The sequence below is a fragment of the Cetorhinus maximus genome, chromosome 6 (assembly GCF_964194155.1).
Source record: "Cetorhinus maximus chromosome 6, sCetMax3.hap1.1, whole genome shotgun sequence".
NCBI classification, from domain to species: Eukaryota; Metazoa; Chordata; class Chondrichthyes; order Lamniformes; family Cetorhinidae; genus Cetorhinus; species Cetorhinus maximus.
Window position 1 is genome coordinate 130006241 of NC_135884.1, and position 21030 is coordinate 130027270.

The window sequence follows — 21030 nt, forward strand, 5'->3', positions numbered from 1 at the left end:
GTTACTTTATAAATAAATTAAGAATTTGAATTCCTTGAAACATCAAACATAGCAGGAGCAATTGTTTTTTTTCTGGCCTGCTCCTTTATTTTCTCATTGTTTGCAGGTAGCTCACAACTATACATAGTGCAAATCTGGGACAATGCTGCCCTAAGTGCTATAGCCGGCGGGTAAAACAACATTTTACCTGCCGGGCTGCAATGGTGGCTTTACACGCCATCGTCTCAAACCCATCACATTAATTATGCATTCCTGAGATCCAATCGTTTCAATGGCGGCAGGCTCCAATTCGCCTGCCACGCCTTCACTCCGCCACTTTATCATACCAGACACTACACTTAAAGTACAGCTACGCTCAGTGTTTCCAGCCCAGGACTGCAGCAAAGAAGACATGCCCTGAAAGGCAAGAAGACTAAAGCTCTTGAGTGCCTTTTGGACACAGTGGAGGTCCGCTGTGATGTCCTGTACCTCCGCTCTGGCTGCAGGAGGGGCAGCTGCATTGCCACTCTGGCTTGGGAGGCGATAGCATTGTTGATCAGTGCCAGTGTTGCACAGAAGAGGTTGGTCATCCAATGCAGATAGAGGATGAATGATTTCATCCATGCAGCCAGGGTATGGCAAATATCACTCTAAACTCACACACTCAAGCCTGTCACACATTCACTGGCATCTCAAACACTGTCAGCTCAAGGGACATCACCACCCATTCTCTCACACATATCCTCAGATGTCCATCTGGCCTCCTCTCCTCTAGAGACTGCCTCCTCAGCCCTCACCGTCTCGAGGCCACTTGCACAAATCAACATGTGCCCCCACACACGCCCTAGGGTACCCTCCTTCCCCAGTCTAGCTCTCGTCCTGCAGCCTATTCCATTCCTGAGGCCACTTTTCCCCCTCCCCCAACCAGGGCCTTGTCCTGCAGCCATTGAAAAGTCACCCACATATGGCTGATCTGGTAGGTAGAGACCTACCTGTGAGCCCCTCTAAAAATAGTGTGGTGCTTTCTGTGAAGCCTGGTATTGATGACTGTGAGTGCTGAACCGAAGCAAGGTAGGCAAACAAACATTGCATGGATAGGGGGGGGATGATGAGCCTGGCGAGCTGGCCTTACAATGATATGCTGGTGTATTACAATGAGGTTCCCGACGTCAGGTGGCGGGAATGTGGCCCACCATCGGTGGGAGGAACGGACAATTGCAAACTGGTTTCACTATGTCATGGAACTGATTTTTGGCCTTCTCGTCATATTATCCGCTCCTGCCACCGAACATGCCCGACGCTGGCGGGCATGGAAAACCCTGGCCATAATCTCCGGTTATGATTTGAAGTAGTCTGTTAATCTTCCATGCATGATTTCAATATCACTTTTCAGTTGTTCCAGTGTAATGTATTTTCCCCCCCATTGAGTCTTTTGTAAATATAAAATGGGGACCTTAACAAGATTCTGCGATTGGTGTATTTTGATGCAAAGCTAGAAGATAATACTTGGTAATGAGTATGCTTTGTACTTGTGCGTCTCTGTTTCACTGTCTTGGTTCACTTCACCTTGGTGACTCCCAAAATCAAAATGCTCTTTTTTAATTGTGGAGTAAAGTTGACAAATTTATCAACTTTGTTTTAATTTTTAAAAATGTTAACTCATTAAAACTAGTTACTGTCAGAAGCCATAATCTATAAACATATGAGCCTTTGCTCAATGTCGGTACACTGGCCAATAAGTCAGGAAATTGTTGGTTCAAGCCCCATTCTAAAGACTTGAGTTCATAATCTGTATTGACAGTTCAGAGCAATACTAATGGCAGAAGTGCTGCATGTCAGAGGTACCATCTTTTGGATGAGATGTTAAACTGAGACCCAGTCTGTCCTTTCAGGCGCATATAACCAATCTTATCGCAATGTTCAAAGAACAGCAGGGGAGTTCTTCTGGTGTCCTGGCCAAAATTTAACACTCATCAAATATCACGAAAATCTTTTGTGGTCATTTGTCTCATTACTATTTATGGTACTTGCTATGTGCAAATTATATGTTGTGTTCTCCAATATTCTGACAACTGCTATGCTTCAAAAGTTCCTAATTGCCTGTGAAATTGTTGGGAAAATCCTGAGGATATATGTGCTTTTTAAATGCAAGTTCATTTATTCTGGTAATGAAAGATGCAATAAAAATGGGGCTCTGTTTTATTTGTTTAGACTGAATTCTCCCAGGAAAGCATTATAAACTATCCACAATATATTTGTGCTCTGTGGTTCTTCTGTGATCGCGATGTTATAATCTAAATTTAATATGTATAACGCCACAAATAAGACTTTCTATGGATACTAATAGAATCTTGATTGTTAGGTAGCTTGTGACCCCCTTGATCAATTTGCTGCTTAATTGGAAATAGACTAGATTGATACCTAGAATGTACTTTGTCATATTATCACCTGTTACCTGGACTTAATTGAACATTAATTGTTAAGAGCATCAAAGTTCATAGAAACTCTTTACTGTTTACTTAGGTTTATGGGGGAGAAAAGGATTATTTGTTTCTCCTATGTACAGGTTCTGGGGAAAAAAAACTTAGCACAGTTGCCCTTTTCTTAAATGAGATGGTTGATTGGAAATGGAACTCCTGGAAACCAGACACGTTCTTTTGAACTGTATTTTGAGCTATAGGTACATTAATTGTGAAAGATACCACCTTGATGATCCTTTGTTCCACTATTTCTTTTGAAATCTAAAGTGAGTACAGCAGTTGTACTCTTGTGTTCACTCCTGGACAGAGCTGTTGACAAATTGGATCCAGGCGAGACAGTTTGAATAACCAATTTCACTTAGGAACTTCGAATGACAATGCTGGTCCAAATTAAGTGTTTGTTACTCAGACTTATGGATGATTTTGCTGTTTTGGGAAGTCTTTGACCTGGCCACAAACTTTGTTCTTCAGCCAAGGACTATATCCCTCACCTTGGTAACTGCCTGAGGCTGAAACAATCTTGGTGCCATGTTTGACCCTGAGGTGAGCTTCTGACCACACATCTGCACCTTGTCACTAAGACTGTCTATTTCCATCTCTGTAACATCTCCCCACTCTGCTCCTGCCTCAGCTTATTTGCTGAAACTATGATTAATGTCTTTGTTATCCCTCAACATGATTATTCCACCACACTCTTAGTCAGCCTCCCACTGACATTCTACCCTCCGTAAACATGAGGTCACCCAAAACTCTGCCTGTGTCCTACCTTGCATCAAGTTCCATTCACCCATCATTCCTATTCTTACTGACCTACATTGGCTGCCTGTTAAGCAATGTCTCCATTTGAAATTCTCATCCTTGTTTTCAAGCCCCTCCATGGCCTCACCTCTCGCTATCTCTGTAATCTCCTACAACCTTCCGAGTTTCTGTGTTCTTCTAATTCTGGCCCCTTGAGCATCCCTGGGTTTTTTTTTTTTGCTGCTCCACCATTGACAGCTGTGCCTTGAGTTGCCTGGGTCCAAAGCTTGGAATTCCTTCCCTAAACCCCTCCATCTCTACCTTGCTCCTCATTTAAGACGCTTCTTAAATCTTATCACTTTAACCAAGCTTTTAGCCATCTTTCCTAATATCACCTAGCTCAGTGTCAAATTTTGTTTAGTAATGCTCCAGTGAAACTCCTTGTGACATTTTACTATGTTAAAAGCATTATATCAATGCAAGTTGGTGTTCTAGCCTCCACCATCGATAAAGTTCAGCTTATCTAAAACTGCTACTTCTATCTTATCCTGTACCAAGTCCTGATTTCATGTCTCTGTAGAACATTTGTTCTCATTGCCCATTGCCACCAATTTGAAGTTCCCATCCTCATGTTCAAATCCTTTCATGTCCTCATACTTTTCATCTTCTCCAGCTCTATAATGCTCTGACAACTTACTCTTCCTCCACCATATTTCCCTGGGCCTTTTGTGCAGATCTGTCATTACTCTGCCAAAAACAGTTAGAAGATAATTGGCACAGCTCCAACTCCATTGAAATTAGCAGAGGTTGCAATTTTCCTGCATTGAAGTCACTTTTCACTCTGTCACCAGTTGTACCCTAAAATTATGTGACTGGTAGCCTGGCAGATGCATGACTTATTCACTCTAAGTGCATTCTATGGTTGTTTTTAAATTACATGCCAGCGTGTTTGCTGATCGAGACATGTTGAAAGACGGATTCCTAAACTATTGCATTGTGATGTCAATGAGAAATGCGTTAGCAATTATTCCTTTTAAGTTTAACTATTTTTAAGCATTGATTGTTGGCTGTGTTTACTTGTATCACAACACTAAGGGGAGCACTTCCTTCACAGGCGCAGTTACAGTCTCTGTCAGTGTCAGCTGCTTGCATTATAACCAACAAGTTGGCTTGACAGAGACTAATAATAAAGTTCAAGTTACCCATTTTTTGGTCTGTATCGTCCTTAACCAACTATCTACCTATCATTTTCAACTGTTTCCTCTAAAACATGCTTCTGACGATTTAGTAAATGATGAAGATATATAATCAGAAAATTTCAGGAAATGAGATTCCCAACTTCTAATTGACATAGTAATCAAGAAGAATTGATTGTAATATCAAATTCAAGTACACTCTTTAGTAAAATCAAGTTTTGAAATATTTAAAAATTGAATACCCAACCTGGGGCTTGAACTGATGACCCTTGGATTGAGAGTCCCACGATCTGCCAGCTGAGCTAACAAAGACCAAGAACATAAATGGAAAGAGTTTACTTCCATGGTTTGTATGCAGTAGAAAGGTTATGATTATGTGCACGATGTCTGTTGTTGCTGCCTGGTGTGCAGCTGGGGAGAGGCTAGCCTGTGGGCACTCAAATGATGTAACTTGCAGGAAAGGCATTTGCAAATTTATTACAACAGTGAACAAAATAATGTGCATATTAGGGAGTCTGGCCTTAGTCATCGCAGCCTTTTCAATTTTAGAATAATTGTCAAGATTAATAGGAAAAGTGACATTGTTATATGCTGTCATTTCAGAGGCCACTTTATAAGACTACAAGAAATGTGCAAAAACAAAATACAGATTGAGAGAAATTGGAAGTTCAATCTTTCACATTTTTCTTACTCACAATATGAAGGATCTAAAATATATTACATAGGATATAAAGCATAAAAACAAGACTTTCGACCTAACCAGTCCATGCTGGTGTTTATGCTCCACTCTAACCTCCTCCCATCTTTTCTCATCTACACCTAGCTTTTTAACCCTCTATTACTTTCCCTCATATGCTGGTCTAGCTTCCCTTTAAATGCATCCAAACTATTCATTTCAACCACTCCGTGAAGTTGTGAGTTCCGCATCCTCATCGCTCTTTGGGCAAAGAAGTTTCTTCTGAATTCCCTACTGGATTTTTTGGTGACTATCTTACAGTGATAACCTCTAGTTATGCTCTTCCCTACAGGAAGAAGCAAGGCCTTTGGATCCACTCTATTAGAACTTTCCCTAATCCTTTGCTGATAGAAATGCACACATTTCTGGTGGTATCATTGTAAATCTTCTCTGCATCCTCTCCAGTGCTTCTATATCCTTTGTAAAGTGCGACTAGAACTGCACACAGAGTTTGGAGTGTGGTCTAACCAAGATTTGATACAGGTTTAGCATAACTGTGGAAAATTGCCCAGGTGCGTCCTGTACACAAAAAGCAGGACAGATCTAACCTGGCCAATTACTACCCCATCAGTCTACACTCGATCATCAGTGAAGTGATGCAAGGGGTCATCAACAGTGCTATCAAGGAGTACTTGCTTAGCAGTAACTTGCTCAGGGTCACTCGGCTCCTGACCTCCTCATTACAGCCCTGATTCAAACATGGACAAAAGAATTGAACTCCCGAGGTGAGTTGAGAGTGACTGCCCCTGACATCAAGGTACCAATTGACCTAGTATGGCATCAAGGAGCCCAAGCAAAACTGGACTCGATGGAAACCATGGGGAAACCTCTCCCACTGGTTGGTATCATACCTAGCACAAAGGAAGATGGTTGTTGGAGGTCAATCATTTTAGCTGCAGGACATGACTGCAGGAGTTCCACAGGGTAGTGCCTTCAGCCCAACCATTTTCAGCTGCTTCATCAGTGACCTTCCTTCTGTCATAAGGTCAGAAGTGGGATGTTTGCCGATGATTGCATAATGTTTAGCACCATTAGTGACTTCACAGATACTGAAGTGGTCCATGTCCAAATGCAGCAAGACCTGGACAATATCCAGGCTCAGGTTGTCAAGTAGCAAGTAATATGCCACACAAGTGCCAGGCATTGACCATCTCCAACAAGAGAGTATCTAACCATCTCCCTGTGACGTTCAATGACATTACCATCGCTGAATTCCCCACTATCAACATCCTGGGGCCGGGAGGGGGGGCTAGGAATCCTGCGGCGAGTACCTCACCTCCTGACTCCTAAAGCCTGTCCACCATCTATAGGCACAAGTCAGCAGTGTGATAGAATGCTCTCCACTTGCCTGGATGACTCCAACTCCCACAGCACTCAAGCTCGACACCATCCAGGACAAAGCCCACTGGATTGGCACACCACCCAGAAACATTCACTCCGTCCACCACTGAAGCACAGTGGTAGCAGTGTGTAATATCTACAAGATGCACTGTAGGAACTCACCAAGACTCAGACAGCACCTTCTAAAATCCACGACCGCTACCATCTAGAAGGGCAAGGGCAGCAGATACTTTGTAACACCACTACCTGCAAGTTCCCCTCCAAGCCACACACCATTCTGACTTGGAAATATATTGCCATTTCTTCATTGTCGCTGGTTCAAAATCCTGGAACTCCCTCTCTAACAGCACTGTGGGTGTATCTACACCACATGGACTGCAGCGGTTCAAGAAGGCAACTCACCACCATCTTCTCAAGGTCAACTAGGGATGGGCAATAAATGCTGGCCCAGCCAGCAATGCCCACACCCCATGAACAAACATTAAAAAAAAACTCCCCTACTTATCAATTCTATTCTCACTCTGGAAATAAAGCCAAGTGCTTGGTTAGCTTTTTTAATGGCCTTGCTAGCCTGTGGCACAACTTTTAGTGATTGGTGTATTTGTACTCTGATCCCTTTTGTTCCTTTACTGCACCTGGACTTGCACCTTCCGAGTAATAAGTGATTTCCCTATTCTTCCTACCGAACTGTACCGCCACACATTTACCACACATTTACTTGAGTTGAACTTCCATTTGTCAATTATTTGCCCATTCTGCAAGTTTATTAATGTCCTCCTGTAATTTAGTCTTTCTCAGTATTGACTATACCCCAACCCCTTTAATTTCATGTCATCTGGATATTTAGAAATTGTGTTTTTGATTTCCAAGTCCAAATCGTTAATGTAAATTGTGAATAGCAGTCATCCCAGCACTCTTCCTTATGGAAGACTCCTGACGACTCTGAATAATTACCCTTCAATCCCACTCTGTTTTCTGCCTTGAAGCCAGCTAGCAATCCATTCTGCCACTTGTCCCCTGACTCCACATTCTCTAACTTTATTCATTAGTCTATTATGGTGCACCTTATGAAAGGCCTTTTGAAAATCCAGATAAGTTACATCTATTGCATTACCATTGTCTACTGTGTTACTTCCTCAAAAAAGATATTTGTGACATTGCCACTTAATCAGCTCATCTTCCACATTTTTCTCTTAAAATGGAGCCTCCAGGATTAGCCAGTGAATTTCTTAAATCATGCCTCTTTCGTGGTGAAACGTCTAGCCAGGATGACCAGCCCCTGGGATTGTGGCTCATGATTTGAATGAAAGTTAGATTGTGGCGACAGCTTTTTTTTAAAGTTAATATATAAAATTTTGTACCTACAAATCTCAAGCATAAATAACATTTTGGGCCTCTCTTTCTAAAGGCTGTGGTTGAATCTATTAAGAATAACAGTTTTCAAGAAGCTTCTAAAATCTTGGGACAGCATCTCAAAAAGGACGCTATTAACCAGGTATGTCTGTAGCTGTTTAATCTGGACTAATAAAATCTGACATTCCAGTGCTGGACCATGCATGTTTTCACAGTATTGATCTATTCCTTGCAGCTGTCCATAAGACATAGGTGCAGAAGGAGGCCATTCGGCCCATCAAGTCTGCTCTGCCATTCAATGAGATCATTGCTGATCTGACAATCCTCAACTCTGCCTTCTCCCCATAACCCTTGATTCCCTTACTGATTAAAAGTGTGTCAATCTCGGCCTTGAATACACTTAACGACCCAGACTCTACAGCCCTCTGGGTAAAGAATTCCACAGATTCACTACCCTCTGAGAGAAGAAATTCCCCCTCATCTCTGTCCTAAATCGGTGTCCTCTTACTCTTGAGATTATGCCCTCAGGTCCTAGACTCTCCCACAAGGGGAAACAACCTCTCAGCATCTACTCTGCCAAGCCCCCCTCAGAATCTTATATGTTTCAATAAGGTCGCCTCTCATTCTTCTATATTCCAATGAGTACAGGCCCAACCTACTCAACCTCTCCTCCTAAGAAAATCCCTCTATCCCCGGGATCAACCTAGTGAGCCTTCTCTGGACTGCCTCCAATGCCAGTATATCTTTCCTTAGATAAGGGGACCAAAACTGTTCATGGTATTCTAGGTGTGGTCAAAGTAGTGCCTTGTATAGTTTTCACAAGACTTCCCTATTTTTATACTCCATTCTGTTTGAAATAAAGACCAACATCCATTTGCCTTACCTATTACCTGCTGAACTTGTATGCTAGCTTTTTGGGATTTTGCATGAGGACCCCCAAATCACTCTGTGCTGCAGCTTTCTTCAGTCTTTCTCCATTTAAGTAACATTCAGCTCCTCTATTCTTCCTACCAAAGTGCTTAGCCTCACATTTTCCCACATGATATTCCATCTGCCACATTTTTGCCCACTCACTTAACCTGTCTGTATTCCTCTGTAGACTTTGTGTCATCCTCACCGCTTGCCTTCCCAACTATTTTTGTCATCTGCAAACTTGGTTTTGGTACATTCATTTCCTTCATCCAAGTCACTAATATATATTGTAAATAATTGAGGCCCCAGCATTGATCCCTGTGGCACTCCACTAGTTACAGGTTGCCATCCTGAAAATTCCCCCCACCCCCGTATCCAAACTTTGTCGTCTATTAGTTAGCCTGTCCCCTATCCATGTTCAAATTGTTGCTGCTTATTGCTTTAAGATTATAATATTGAGGGAAGTGGGGGCTATGCAATTTTGTAGCTAGAAAGAAGCAATGCAACCATAATCACTGTTGACTTATTTAAATAATAAATGAAATGTAATCTTTCATTTTGTGAAGTAAAATGCAGATGTACATGGCACACTTTCAGAATGTTACAATGTTTTGAAAATAAATCATCACAATGTGATTGGATGTAATAATTGCTGTGCTTTTTTTCTGCATCTAGAAACAGGTATTTGATGCAATTTGAAAAGTACAAATACATGTCCTTTATGGAACTAAACCTGTGGAAACATTTGTAATGCTGTTTCTTGATTAATTTTTTAATGCTATTGTGGGTTAATATACTTGATTGTACACAGAATCACATGATCTTTATAGAGCAGAAGGAGGCCATTCGGCCCATCGAATCTGCACTGGCTTTTTGAAAGAACATTCCACCTAGTCCCTCTCCCCTGCCTTATCACCCTAACCTTGCACATTATTTATTTTCAGGTGGCAATCCAATTCCCTTTTGAATATCTCAAATGAACCTGCCTCCACCACTCTTTCAGGAAGTTAATTCCAGACTCCAACCATCCACTGGGTGAAAAAAATTTTCATCGCATCACATTTACTCCTTTTGCCAATTATTTTGAATTTGTGCCCTCTAGTTCTTGATGCTCTTTTGAGTGGGAACAGTTTCTCACACTTTCTCCTGTCCATACCCCTCAAATCTTGAATACCTCTCTATCAGGTCTCCTCTCAGCCTTCTTTTCTCCAAGGAAAACAGTCCCAATCTCTCCAATCTATCTGCATAGCTACAGTTCTTTATCCCTAGAATCATTCTTGTGAATCTTCTCTGCACTCTCTCCAACGCCACCTTATCTTTCCTCAAGTATGGCGTCCAGAACTGGGCGCAGTACTGCAGATGAGGCTTAACTAGTGTCTTATACAAGTTCAACATGACCTCCTTACTCTTGTACTCAATGCCCCTTCTCATAAAGCCTATGATAGAATATGCTTTTTTAACTGCTCTCTCAACATGCCCTGCCATTTTCAATGTCCTATGTACATATACACTGAGGTCCCTCTGTTCCTGCACCTCTTTTAGAGTCTCTCCCTTTTATTTTATACTGTCACCATATTATTCCTGCCAAAATGGATCACCTCACACTTCTCTGCATTGAACTTCATCTGCCACTTGTTTAACCAATCTACCAACATGTCTATGTACTTTTGAAGTTCAAGACTGTCCTCATCACAGTTGACAACATTTTCAATCATTGTATCATCTGCATGCAAAATTTGAAATCATGCCCTGCCCACCACAGTCTAGGTCATTAATATATTATCAGGAAGATCAAGGGTCCCAACACTGACCCCTGGGGAACTCCACTACAAACCATCCTCCAACCTAAAAGGCAACGATTGATCACTTTCTGTTTCCTGTCACTCAGCCAATTTCTTATCCATGTGCCTACTTTCCCTTTCATTCCATGACCTAGAATTTTGCTCACAAGTCTGTTGTGTGGCACTGTATCAAATGTCTTTTGAAAATCCATATACACTTCATCAACAGTGTTTCCCTTATCCACCTTCTCTGTTACTTCCTCAAAAAAACTCCAAGTTAGTTAAACATGATTTTCCCTCAATGAATCCATGCTGGCTTTCCTTAATTATCCTGCAGTTGTCTAAGTGACTAATGATTTTATCCCAAATTATAGTTTGCAGAAGTTTCCCTGCCACTGAGGTGAAACTGACTGATTTGTAGTTGCTAGCTTTGTCCTTGCGCCCTTTTTTGAACAAGGGTGTAACATTTGCAATTCTCCAGTCCTCTGGCACCACCCCTCTGCCTAAGGAAGACTGGAAGATTATCACTAGTGCCTCTGCAATTTCCACTCTCTCTTCCCTCAGTACCCCTGGATGCATCTCATCCAGTCCTGGTACCTTTTCTATTTTAAGTAAAGATAGCCTTTCTAACACCACTACCTTCTCAATTGTAAATTCTTCAAGTATACCGCTTACCCCCTCTCTCACCTTGGCCTGGGTCGCATCTTCTTCTTTTGTAAAGACAGATGCAAAGCACTCGTTCAATACCTCTGCTATTTTTCCAGCCTCCACTTGCAAGTCCCCCTTTGTCCCTAATAGGCCCTAATCTTTTATCATCCTTTTATTATTTACATGCTTATAGAAGACCTTGCGATTCCTTTTTATGTTAGCTGCCTATCTCTTTTCATGCACTCTCCTTGCTTTTTCTTATTAGTTTCTTCACTTCCCCTCTGGTCCTTCTATATCCTGATTCTCCGTTGTATTTTCTACCTCACGTCTGTCGTACGCTCACTTCTTCCTTTTCATCTTTACCTCTATCTAGCCATCCAGGATGCTCTGGATTTATTTGTCCTATCTTTCCCCTTCTGGGCAATATACCTAGACATTGCCTGCAATACCTTTTCTTTGAAGGTGGCCCATTGTTCAGCCACCGCCCTTTCTGCCAACATTTGATTCCAACTCGCTTGACTCAGATATATTCTCATCCCATTGAAGTTGGGTTTTCCCCCAGTTAATTATCCCTGCTCTTGATTGTGCCCTGTCCTTTTCCATGACCAGCCTAAACCTTATGATACAATGATCACTGTCCCCTGGAAGCTCTCCCATTGATATTTGATCCATTTGGGCCAACTCATTCCCCAGAACCAGGTCCAAAAGTGCATGTCCTCTCATTGGACCGGAAATATACTGCTGCAGAAAATTATCTTGAACACATTCTAGGAACTCTTGCCCTTCTTGTCCCTTTGCACTATTCCTAATCCAGTCTATATTTGGATAATTGAAGTCCCCCATTATGAGTGCTCTATAATTCTTGCATCTCTCTGTAATTTCTTTGCAAATTTGTTTCTGTGCATTCCTTCCACCAGTTGGTGGTCTAAATGCTGCACCAATCAATGTTGTTGCACCTTTTTCATTCCTTACCTTCTAGCCAGAGGGATTCCGTCCTTGACCACCCCCCCCGCCCCCCAAAACCACCACCGCGGAACACCCTCTCCAGTACTGTAATACTACCATCCTTAATCAACATTGCCACCCCACCTTTTCTTCCTTTCCTGTCTCTCCTAAACACCTTGTACCCAGGAATATTTAATGCTCAGTCCTGCCCTCCTTTGAGCCAGGTCTCTGTTAATATCGTTATTATATAATATAAATTAAGTTTTTTTTCAGCTATGGAATCTAAATGAGTAGTTGGTGATAGATATTGGTTGTTTTTAAGTTAAGCTAATAACCCCAATAACATCCAACTTGCAAAATGTACAACCTTCCATATATATATGTGTATCATGTAATATGTATATTTGCAACTGTTTTTAATCATTTGAAATATACATTTTCTCACTCCCCATAATCTAACTAATAATATGAATGCTGCGTCCAGCACATTATTTTTGTAATATTTTCTGTGTTTGTTTCCATACATTTTTATTGTCAGCTAGTCAACTTTGTTACGATCTTTGGCCAGACCTTGTGACATGGGGAAGATCCGGTTGGGGACCAATATTGTTTTGTTTGAAGTAGATAAAGGTTGAGATTCAAGACACCTAATTTTGGAATAAAGCCACAAAATTCCACGCATCTTGAACAAGTGAAAACAAAATTTAGTATACGAGTACAGAAAGATAAGACAGTTTACAATATGTATCTTATATTCTGACATTCAGGGTAAGTATGGGATACATGTGAATTAACAGACGAGCTGTGGTCAAACACACTATACTACAGAGTAAATAACAGATGCAATCAAGACAAAGTTCATGGGTTTCTTAAGAACCCACACAGACATCAGTAAACACAAAGTCAAAGAATCTCTTTGAAACTTTGTGTCATGAGGGAGTCCCAGCTTCACCTTCGAAGATTTCCTTGGAATTCTCTCCAAAAGTTGTCCCAGTCAAGGGACTTTAACAGTGGTCCACCTCACAGGGTTTCAGTCTTGTCTTCCAAGATTCCTTCTCCCTGGACTCCAGAGTGTGCACTTCAGCCTCTACTTACTGATGTAATTTAAATTCTTTGCTAGACAGCTAGCTTCACTGAGCTGGTACTGCCCCTGAGTTTTTCTGAACTCCTGCCTCTGGTTGTATCCAGCTATATATGACATCCAAAGCTTCCCCCCCGGGCCCCTGTCTCAGGGATGACTTTTTGGCTGTATGAAGCTTCTTCCCCATGTTCTTGACTCTCCTGAAGCTGACTGGCTCCAGAAGAGCTGTTCACTGACCCTTGAACTTATCGGATGACCTGTCAAAACACTCCCAGAGTTACTTGGCAGGAACCAATGTAGCAAACATCAGAACATCCTGTACCTGAAATGTTACCATTTCCACAGATTTCTGATTTATCACCCAGGGACACACACATCAATGGGTTTCATGACAACTTTCTGAAATGATTGACTTAATTCCAAGCTCCTGTTTTTAAAAGCTATCAATCAGCCATCTTATAGAAATTTAGCTACAGTACCCACAACGTATATATTGGAACACTTTTGTCCATGAGAGCTTCCATGTCAACACAACCTCCAATTTTTCCTTCTTCTCCTATCCCTTCTCGTTCTTATTGTAACTTTGACACAAGTTACCAAACCATCCCCTTCTCATGCCTCCACTGTTGTCCAGCTGGGTGGGGCTGCACTCACCTGGTTCCATTCTTGTCTGTCCAATCATAGCTAGAGAATCATCTGCAAGGCTACTCTTCCCACTGCAGCACTGAGAGAATGAATGTTATTTTTAGAATATTTTGGGGGAATATTGTGTTATTCTGTGTAGAAGGCTGGGTGTGTGTGGGTATGTCTCTGATTTTAATTAACCTGGGCAAGAGATTGATAGGAGTCAGGTTGTCTGGGGTTGGGGGTGGGGGTGGTGGGGGTGGGGGGGTGGTGGTGTTGAAACATGAAAAGTATAGAGGCATTAAATTTGAGGTACAAGTAAACAGGTTAGATTTAGCATTTGCATTCTTAGATAAGTTGAGAGTTTGTTTAAATGTTAATATACGTGACAAGAAACATGTTTGAATCTTGCAGGGGTCCCAAAGGTAAATAGTAGTGGGGATATATTTTATTGACCCGAAAGCAAAGACAAGATAGAGACATAAAAGATTTGATATTTTGAAAATTTTGAGTTTCATACAGGTATGACACTAATGGAACCTAAGATGAAAGGGGAAAAAAGCTATTTTAGAGTTATTGTGGCAAGCTTAGATAGAGAGAACTTGAGCTGTTGAGCGATAGCTGGAGCTCTGGGCTGGGAGAGGATGTAGTTTGAATCAGCCGTCCAGTCAAGCCAGAAAAGTCTTGGGCTGCAGCAAGCCGTTTTATTCTGGTGGATTCCACTGCAGAGTAGATGAGGGTAGAGGTTGTGTGGTTTGCCTTTATTGTAACTACAGCAGTTTGCCTTGTGTAATATTACTGGATTTCATAGCAGACATCTATAAGGGAGTGTTGCCTGGAAGATGTTTATTTTGGGTTTGACCAAGTAGAGATTTTTTGGGGCAATGTTTATAAGACTAACCTTAATTGTGTAACTGTAATCTTGAGTGCTTGGGTTTTCTTTTATTTAAAAAAAAATTTCCTTTTAATTTTTAAAATCCCGAAAGTGTTCCTGGACCTCTTACAGCTGAGATCAGTACGTCATCTTTTCGTTTTCAGAATACAAAAAAAATAGGTATGGCCCGTAAGCTAGGTTTCCCTCTGGGATTTGGTTTGCGCAGCAGTTAACACCAGCTGTGGACATGACAAGCACCGTTGTTAACTCTGCTGCTCCCAAGAAACTATCCTTGACCCCCTTTTTTTTTTATCCACATTCTGCCCCTCTGCAACACCATCAAAAACATTATGTCAGTATCCACATGTACACATCACCAGCTGTACTTCACTGCCACCTCTCTCGACCCCTCCACTGTTTCTAAATTGTCAAGTTGCTTGTCTGTTATCGAATACTGGATGAATAGAAATTTCCTCCAACTGAATATTGGGGAGTTTAAAGCCATTGTCTTGGGTATCAGCAACAAGCTCTGTTTTTGAGCCACCAGTTGCATTCCTCCTATTAACAACTGTCTGAGGCAGAACCAAATTAGTCGTAACTTTGGTGTTGTATTTGACCCTGAGATGAGCTTTTAACCACACCATCACCAAGACTGCCTATTTCTACTTCTGTAACATCGCTCCTCTGCCCCCATCTCAGCTGATCTGCTAAAATATTCACTCATGCTTGTGGGATAGTCAAGATAAAAAACACTCTTGGCTGGCCTCCCACATTCTACCCTCTGTACACTTGAGGTCATTCAAAACTCTGCTGCCCATGTCCTACCTCACATCAAGGCAGGTACGTAGACCCAGGGGGTAGTATTCAAGGAGCCTCAGCCTCTGCAATTGCCCAACAGCTACGAGATCCTTGCACGCTGTGTGGAAGAGAGCAGGAACTGCAGGATGAGTGAACTGACCACGGCACCGTAGTACAGGAAGCCATTCAAGTGGGGGCAGGAAATAGGAACATAGTGGTAGGGTACAGTATAATTAGGGAGACAAGAACAGCTGACTATAGACCAGTTAGCTTAACGTCTGTTATTGGGAAAATGTTCTGAGTCTATTATAAAGGACATAATAGCAGAGCATTTAGAAATGCATAATATAATCAAGCTGAGTCAGCATGGCTTCATGAAGGGTAAATCATGCCTGACAAATTTTGTTAGAATTCTTTGAGGAGGTAACAAGCAGGGTAGATAAAGGGGAACCAGTAATATTGATGTAATATATTTGGATTTCCAAAATGCTACTTAATAAGATAAGTGCCCATGGTGTAGAGGGTAGCATATTAGCATGGATAGAAGATTGGCTAACTAATAGAAGACGGAGTTGGGATAAGGGGGGCATTTTCAGGATGGCAACCTGTAACTAGTGGAGTGCCACAGGGATCAGTGCTGGGGCCTCAATTATTTACAATATTTATTAATGACTTAGATGAGGGAAGTGAATGTGCTATCACCAAGTTTGCGGATGACACAAAAATAGGTGGGAAGGCAAGTAGTGAGAATGACGAGTCTACAGAGGTATATAGACAGGTTAAGTGAGTGGGTAAAAACTTGGCATGGGAATGTAATGCGTGAAAATGTAAGGTTATGCACTTTGGCAGGAAGAATAGAGGAGCTGAATATTTTTTAAATGGAAAAGGCAGCAGAAAGCTGCAGCACAGAGGGAATTGGGGGTCCTCATGCAAGAATCACTGAAAGCTAGCATACAAGTTCAGGTTAAAGGGAAGGCAAATGGAATGTTGGCCTTTATTTCAAAGGGAATGGAGTATAAAAATAGGGAAGTCTTGCTAAAACTATACAAGACACCAGTTAGACCACACCTAGAATACTGTGAACAGTTTTGGTCCCCTTATCTAAGGAAAGATGTACTGGCATTGAAGGCAGTTCAGAGAATGTTCTCTAGGTTGATTTTCACAGTTTAAAACAGCGAGAGGAGAGCACGGAGCACACGGAGAGTGGACCTGCGTGAGAAGGGCAACGGCAGTGGGAGATAAAAACTGGTGGCACAGAGCCCCTTCAACCTGTTTGTATCTGTGAGGGCAAGAGTTACGTCACAGGAAAACAGGTAGGTGATTGGTGGGTATCTCTTCCGTATCTCTCTCAATTGGCTTCAAGTGGTTTAAAAACATTATTACAGCTGAAGAGTACTGTTCACTTTCAAAATATTTCACATCCAAATTAATTAATTAAATAGAATCGGCTGTGCAGACGATGTGTTGCAGCTGTAGTAGCCGGTGTGATCCACGATGACCACATCTGCAGCAAGTGCTAGCTGATCAAGGACCTTTGGCTCAGAGTTGATGAACTGGAGTCTGAGCTGCGGACACACCAGAGTTATCTAGTCACGGCCCTTAAATTAATTACATCAAATTTAAGAGCCAACCACATTTGTGGGTGTGGAGTCACATGTAGGCCAGACCAGGTAAGGATGGCAGATTAGTGAACCAGATGGGTTTTTGCAACAGTCGACAATGGTTTTATGGTCATCATTAGACTTTTAATTCCAGATTTTTATTGAATTCAGATTCCATGGCGGGATTCGAACCTGGGTCCCCAGAGATTTTACTAGTCCAGCGACAATACCACTATGCCATCGCTTCCCCGATGCCCCAAGGTTTTTTTTATTCATTGGATGTGGATGTTACTGGCTAGGCCAGCATTTATTGCCCATCCCTAATTGCCCTCGTTTAGAGGGCATTTAAGTGTCAACTGCACTGCTGTTGATTGATTGATCTCCTGTCGATTGTTGTAGAAAGAGGTGCGAGGCTCTTGCTCCCGGTGTGAACAAGGGCACAGACTGCAGGGAGGATGAGTGAACTGACCAGAGCTCTCTGGTTCAGACCGTCATTCAAGTGGGGGAAGAAAAAAGAAATGTAATAGAAATAGGGGATAGCATAGTTACGGGAATAGATACTGTTCTCTGCAGCAAAGACAGAGAGTCCTGAAAGTTGTGTTGCCTACCTGGTGCCAAGGTTAAGGACATCTCTTCTGGGCTGGAGAGGATCCTGGAGTGGGAGGAGAAGGATCCAGTTGTCATGGTCCATGTAGGTACCAGTGACATAGGTAGGAAGAGGAAACCGGTTCTGCTGAGGGACTACAAGCAGCTCGGGGCTAAATTAAAAAGCAGAACCACAAAGGCGGTAATCTCCGGATTGCTACCTGAGCCACGTGCAAGTTGGCGTAGGGTAAATGAGATTAGATAGGTAAATGAGTGGCTCAGAGATTGGTGTGTGAGAAATGGGTTCCGATTCATGGAGCACTGGCACCAGCACTGGGGAAGGAGAGCTGTTCTGTGGGATGGGCTTCATTTGAACCATACTGGAACCAGTGTCCTGGCGAATCGTATAACTAGGATTGTAGGTAGGGCTTTAAACTAATTAGTTGGGGGGAGGGTTCAATTAAAGGGAAGTTTAGAAAATCAAAAATAATCAAGAGAGCAGAGGTGCAGGGTAGTGAAGAGGCAAATGATAATTAGTGTGACAAGAAGGTGCAGAAAATATAAGCAGAAGAGTGCAGCAGAAATTAGAACCAGAATGAGTAATAATGGTAAAAAGTCAAAGCTTAAGGCTCTTTATCTGAGTGCATGCAGCATTTGTAACAAGGTAGGTAAGTTGACGGCACAAATAGAAATAAATGGATATGACTTGATAGGTATTACAGAGACATGGTTGCAGGGTGACCAAGACTGGGAACACAATATTCAAGGGTATTCGACATTCCGGAAAAATAGGCAAAAAGGAAAAGGAGGTGGGGAAGCCTTTTTAATAAAAGAAGGTATCAGTGCAGTGGTGAGTTGTGATATAGGTGCAATAGATCGTGATGTGGAATCAGTTTGGGTGGAAATAAGGAATAGCAAGGGGAAGATGTCACTGGTGGGAGTCGTCTATAGGCCCCCGAAGAGTTGCCTCACTGTAGGACAAAGTATAAATCAGGAAATAATGGAGGTGTGTAAGAAGGGCGCTACGATTGTTATGGGTGATTTTAATCTGCACTGGACAGATCAGATTGGCAGGAGTAACATGGAAGACGAATTTGTAGAGTGCATCAGAGATTGTTTCTTAGAGCAATACGTTGCAGAACCTACCTGGGAAGAGGCTATTTTAGATCTAGTATTGTGTAATGAGATAGGATTAATAAGAGATCTCATAGCTAAGGATCCTCTTGGGGGGTCACGATCACAACATGGTAGAATTTCAAATTCAGTTCAACGTGCAACTCTGATCTCCAACCTCAACTTAAATAAGGGCAATTACAGAGATATGAAGAAAGAGTTGTTTAAAGTGGGCTGGGAAAATAGACTAAGGGGAAGGTCAGTGGATGAGCAGTGGTAAACATTTAAGCAGATATTTCATAACGCTCAGCAAAAATTTATCCTGGTCAAAAAGAAGGACTCGATGTGAAGGATGAACTACCCGTGGTTAACAAAGATGGTTAAGGAGAGTATCCATTCAAAAACGAAGGCATACAAAGCAGCAAAAACTAGTGGTAGGCCAGAGGATTGGGAATTTTTTAGGAACCAGCAGCCGATGACTAAAAAGTTAATAAGGAGGGAGAAAATTGATTGATTATGAAAGTAAATTGGCAAGAAATATAGAAGCAAGAGCTTCTACTGGTATATAAAAAGAGAGTAGCTAAAGTGAGCGTGGGACCCTTGGAGGATGTGACTGGAGAATTGATAATGGGGAATGGGGAAATGGCAGATAATTTAAATCAATATTTTGCATCGGTCTTCATGGCGGAGGACACTATAAACATCCCAAAGATATCAGATAAGCAAGGAGCTAATGGGAGGAAAGATCTTGTAACAGTCTCTATCACGGGGACAAAGTATTTGACAAGCTAATGGGACTAAAGGCAGACAATTCGCTAGGACCTGATGGCCTGCATCCAAGAGTTTTAAAGGAAGTGGCTGCAGAGATAGTGGAGGCATTGGTCGAAATATTCCAGAACTTACTGGATTCTGGAAGGGTCCCAGCAGATTGGAAAACTGCTAATGTGAAGCCCCTGTTCAAGAAGGGAGGGAGACAAAAAGCAGGAAACTATAGGCCAATCAGCCTAACATCTGTCGTTGGGAAAATGCTAGAGTCCATTATTAAGGAAGAAATGGGACAATTTAGAAAAGCTTAATGCAATCAAACAGTCAACATGGCTTTGTGAAAGAGAAATCATGTTTGACAAATTTGCTGAGTTCTTTGAGGATATAACAAGCAGGGTTGATGAAGAGGAACTGATAGATGTAATGTATTTGGATTTCCAGAAGGTATTCGATAAGGTGCCACATAAAAGGTTATTGCGCAATATTGGAGCTACGGTATTGGGCGTAATGTATTAACATGGATTGAGGATTGGTTAACACACAGAAGACAGTCGGGATTAATGGGTCTGTTTCAGGTTGAAAAGACGTAACTAGTGGAGTCCCGCAAGGATCAGTCCTAGGGCCTCAATTATTTACTATCTATATTAATGACTTGGAGGAGGGGGCAGAGTGTAATGTACCCAAATTTGCTGACAAAAATAGGTGGGAGGGCATGTTGTGATTAGGACATAAGGGATCTGCAAGGGCTTGTAGACACGTTGAGTGAGTAGGCAAAAACTTGGCAGATGGAGTTTCATGTAGGAAAGTGTGAGGTCATGCACTTTGTAGGAAGAATCAAAAGGCACACTATTATTTAAATAGAGACTCCAAAAAAGTGCAGTACAGAGGGATCTGGGTGTTCTTGTGCATGAAACACAAGAAGTTAGCATGAATCTCCAGCAAGTGATTATTAAGGCAAATGGAATTTTGGCCTGTATTGCTAGGGGCTTGGTGTTTAAAAATAGGGAAGTCTTGTTACAACTGTACAGGGTGTTGGTGAGGCTGTACCTGGAGTACTATGTACAGTTTTGGTCCCCATATTTAAAAAAAGATATACTGGCATTGGAGGCAGTTCAAAAGAGATTCACTAGGCTGATTCCTGGGATGAAGGGGTTGACTATCAAAAATGGCTAAACAGGTTAGGCCTTTATTCATTAGAGTTTAGAAGAATGAGGGGTGATCTTATTGAAACGTACAAGATTCTGAGGGGCTTGCCAGGGTAGATGTTGAGAAGATGTTTCCATCAGTGGGGTAATCTCGCACTAGGGGAAATAGTTACAGAATAGGGGGACACTCATTTAAAACTGAGGTGCGAAGGAATTTCTTCCCTCAGAGGGTAGTGAATGTCTGGAATTCTCTACCTCAGAGTTGTGGAGGTTAGATCACAAAGTATTTAAAGAGGAGAAAGATAGATTTTTGAAATATTGGGGAGTTGAGGGCT

The 21030-nt window shown here is 41.9% G+C and overlaps 2 protein-coding genes across 5 annotated transcripts in view; one reads left to right on the top strand and one right to left on the bottom strand.

Moving 5' to 3' along the window:
- Window positions 1-21030, bottom strand: part of kars1 (lysyl-tRNA synthetase 1) — a 531769-nt gene that overhangs the window by 411635 nt on the left and 99104 nt on the right. The window lies entirely within an intron of this gene.
- terfa (telomeric repeat binding factor a) overlaps window positions 1-21030 on the top strand; it is a 46651-nt gene that overhangs the window by 4181 nt on the left and 21440 nt on the right. For 3 of the 4 annotated variants that reach the window (XM_078544519.1, XM_078544518.1, XM_078544521.1), the window contains one exon: window positions 7879-7965. The exons of the other annotated variant lie outside the window; for it this stretch is intronic. In XM_078544519.1, coding sequence (XP_078400645.1) covers window positions 7879-7965 — 87 coding nt within the window. The remainder of the gene's footprint in view (window positions 1-7878; window positions 7966-21030) is intronic. 4 annotated transcript variants of the gene reach the window in all.